This window comes from Coregonus clupeaformis, chromosome 29, assembly GCF_020615455.1.
Source record: "Coregonus clupeaformis isolate EN_2021a chromosome 29, ASM2061545v1, whole genome shotgun sequence".
In the NCBI taxonomy this organism is placed as follows: domain Eukaryota; kingdom Metazoa; phylum Chordata; class Actinopteri; order Salmoniformes; family Salmonidae; genus Coregonus; species Coregonus clupeaformis.
In genome coordinates this window covers 58,208,422-58,212,550 of record NC_059220.1, presented here as the reverse complement: position 1 = coordinate 58,212,550, position 4,129 = coordinate 58,208,422, and the positions used below count along the sequence as shown (strand labels likewise).

General features: G+C 41.9%; 1 protein-coding gene across 1 annotated transcript; it reads left to right on the top strand.

The window, feature by feature from the left end:
* Positions 1-1,327: 1,327 nt before the first annotated feature.
* On the top strand, positions 1,328-2,674 carry adat1 (adenosine deaminase tRNA specific 1; the record flags this gene model as incomplete). The annotated part of the gene is made up of 3 exons (XM_041890914.1): positions 1,328-1,484; positions 2,052-2,151; positions 2,584-2,674. Coding segments are annotated over 3 exons (348 nt in total), but the record flags the coding sequence as incomplete, so codon positions are not given.
* Positions 2,675-4,129: the final 1,455 nt, after the last annotated feature.

The window sequence follows — 4,129 nt, the reverse complement described above, 5'->3', positions numbered from 1 at the left end:
AACTAGCCTAGAGCTAGCTAGCGCTTAGCCAAGCTACATTTGGTTAGCATCAAGCTAGCGAACTGTTAAATGCTATTTTTGTACAAATATTAACACTTTAACACATTTTATCATGACATCACATATTTACATATACAGTTGAAGTCGGAAGTTTACATACACTTAGGTTGGAGTCATTAAAACTCGTTTTTCAACCACTCCACAAATGTATTGTTAACAAACTATAGTTTTGGCAAGTCGGTTAGGACAGCTACTTTGTGCATGACACAAGTAATTTTTCCAACAATTGTTTACAGACAGATTATTTCACTTATAATTCACTGTATCACAATTCCATTGGGTCAGAAGTTTACATACACTAAGTTGACTGTGCCTTTAAACAGCTTGGAAAATTCCAGAAAAGGATGTCATGGCTTTAGAAGCTTCTGATAGGCTAATTGACATCATTTGAGTCAATTGGAGGTGTACCTGTGGATGTATTTCAAGGCCTACCTTCAAACTCAGTGCCTCTTTGCTTGACATCATGGGAAAATCAAAAGAAATCAGCCAAGAACTCAGAAAAAAATGGTAGACCTCCACAAGTCTGGTTCATCCTTGGGAGCAATTTCCAAACGCCCGAAGGTACCACGTTCATCTGTACAAACAATAGTACGCATGTATAAACACTATGGGACCACGCAGCTGTCATACCGCTCAGAAAGGAGACGAGTTCTGTCTCCTAGAGATGAACGTATTTTGGTGCGAAAAGTGCAAATCAATCTCAGAACAACAGCAAAGGACCTTGTGAAGATGCTGGAGGAAACAGGTACAAAAGTATCAATATCCACAGTAAAACTAGTCCTAAATCGACATAACCTGAAAGGCCGCTCAGCAAGAAAGAAGCCAAACTCATGGACCATGTAGTTAACCATGTTGCCTCAATATTTTGAGAGTCATATTGCACTTTTGCACATTACATACCTGAATTAACAAGGTAAAATTATGAGACAGAGAGACATTAGTAGTGTTCAGTAGTAGGCATTCTCCAAGATTGAAGAAGAAACCTCCAAGACCACCCGATATCACTAACGCTCCCCATTGACGCCACAGCTTCCCCTAGCGGCAGTAATCATTTACATTACTTTAAATGCAAATACCTGGGAGGCCTAGAAAATGATACAAGGGATGGCCCCATAAAATAACAAATTGACCATACATATTTGTGTGTCACATTATGTGTGTTTCTGTTTGATCGTGTGTGAGAGACAGAGTAGGGAAACAGAAAGTTATTAGTGACCCCCACTGTTTAAACAGATTTGAGTACAACTAGAAGTGATTGGTTCTTCTGTGTTTCTCCAGGTGTTCTGACGTGACAGCCCTGCCTGCTGGCTTCACAGTGCAGGCTCCAGAGCTCCTGCAGTCCAGCCTGGAGTTTGCTCACAGCCAGGCACAGACGGAGCACAGTCAACAGCCCGGCCAGGGCAGAGTCTCACCCTGTGGAGCAGGTGGGAATACTGTTGTTTTACCCCCCTCAGTCACTGTCTCATTATGTAACACTTGTCCTTCACCCTATTTGTCCACTGTCATCCCATTTCACCTCATGTGCCCTTTCTAACTGTCCTAATCTTTTCTCAGCCTAAGGCTCTGTCGTAGCCGGCCGCGACCGGGAGACCCATGGGGCGGCGCACAATTGGCCCAGCATTGTCTAGAGTAGGGGAGGGAATGGCCGGCAGGGATGTAGCTCAGTTGGTAGAGCATGGCGTTTGCAACGCCAGGGTTGTGGGTTCAATTCCCACGGGGGGTACGAAAAAAATAAAATAATGTATGCACTCACTAACTGTAAGTCGCTCTGGATAAGAGCGTCTGCTGAATGACTAAAATGTAAATGTAGTTCCAGTAGTTAGCTAAACCGCTACATGGTAAAAAAAGTAATTAACTACTGAAAACACTACCAATATTTTAATTTAGTTTAACTACCACCAATCCACTGCAAAATGTAGTTAAATTACTAGTTAAACTACATGTAGTTCACTTCTCCCCAACACTGATCTACACTGAGGCATGAACGTCAACTATCAACTGGTACACTGTGTCGGATCAGCCACTAGATGTCACTGCTAATGGATACAGACATGGAGTGACCAAAAAGGCTCGGGACACAGCAAAAGCACGGTAACAGAGGCAGGACATGTAGTTTAGGCACAAGTTAGACAAATTAAATCTGACCAGTTCCAGACCTTCTGTGCCCCCTATTTCAATGCACTCATCCCATCATATCCCGAGTGGCGCAGCGGTCTAAGGCACTGCATCTCAGTGTTTGAGGTGTCACTACAGACCCCCTGGTTCAATTCCAGGCTGTATCACAACCGGCCGTGATTGGGAGTCCCATAGGGTGGCGCAAAATTGGCCCAGCGTCATCCGTGTTTGGCCGGTGTTGGCCGTCATTGTAAATAAGAATTTGTTCTTAACTGACTTGCCTAGTGGAATAAAGGTTAAAAAATATATAAAATATCCATCTACATATAAGAAATGATGAGGCTGCCCCTATGTGTATTGTGTTAAGCCCCCTGAACTTGAGATTGACGGCTGTATATATCTTTTCAGGTCTCTTATTTGTAAAGTGGAACTTTTTCAGTCTTTCCTGTCACTGCTGGCTGCCACTGCCAAGTCCGACCTCCCTGAATCTCTAAGGTAATCGTCTCCCTGAGATCTGAGGCATTGTGTTGTGTGACAAAACTGCACATTTTAAAGTGGCCTTTTATTGTCCCCAGCACAAGGTGAACCTGTGTAATGATCATGCTGTTTAATCAGCTTCTTCATATGCCACACCTATCAGGTGAATGGATTATCTTGGCAAAGGATAAATGCTCACTAACAGGGATGTAAACAAATTTGTGCACCAAATTTGAGAGAAATAAGCTTTTTGTGCATCTGGAAAATGTATGGGATCTTTTATTTCAGCTCATGAAACATGGGACCAACATTATATTTTTGTTCAGTATAGATCAAAGGTGTGTGTGTGTTGCTGAGAATCCACTCCCAACGGAACAGGCACCCTCTGTTCTTCAGCTCTCCACCTGATAACCTGAGCCTACATCACCCCTCCCCCTTGGCAACCCCTCCTTTGCATTTCAGCTTCTGTGCCCTCTGAAATAATGATAGGATTTATACAGCAAGAAGGCCTGTTAGAAGAACACAACATTCATTATAAAATTTACAGGCAAATCATTATGGAATCCTAGTCTCCCAGACTGTATCTTTGGTGCTAACATTAGCAATGCTAGCTAGCTACCCAGCTAACAACAAACGTTCCCACAACTTGAGAGAACATTCCCTTAAGAGTCTCATTAGGTCATTAACTAATGTTTTCATATGAATGTTCCCGTGATGTGAAAGGAATGTTTCCAAGAGACCATTTCCTTAATGTCAAATAGAACTTACCCAGAACGTGGTTACCATATTCTCAGAACATAAAATATTAATGTTCTAGACAAGTTTCATGGAAACGTTGCAAGAACATTCATGTGTCCAGTTTTCTGTTGGTTAGGAGAATATTCAATCAACGTCACACCAAACATACACAGAACATGTTCTCAGAATATAAGAATATAAGATATTGATGCTCTAGACTTTTCATGCGAACGTTGCAAGAACATTTCTGTGTATCAGTTGTCAGGACGTCGCCTGATGGTCCCATAGAAACATTCTCCCCCCCAAAAAATTTAATTACACATCACGCCTTGTTACTGTTGCCGAGCCAATCAAGGCCCTGATTGGTGAACCACTGATCCATTCATAGCTCTTTGTCTGTTGGCAAGGTTAGGGATACTCACACATAGGGCTGTAGCGGTCACTAAATTTAATCAGCTGGTGATTGTCAAGCAAGTAACTGTCGGTGTCACGGTAATTAACGTAAATTAACATAAACACATTTAGCATCCCCTGGCTTCCACACATAGCCTACAAGCCACTAATGCAGTCTAATATATCCATGTAATATAGCCTACACCTTCACAATAAATCCATTATTTATTTTAGACAGATCTAAAGATGCATGATATTAAGAAAATTTAGTCTATTTCAGAAGAACAGTATAGCATACTCTTGAGTTGTCCTTATGTTAGGTCCTGATCTAGCTATTCCAAATGGC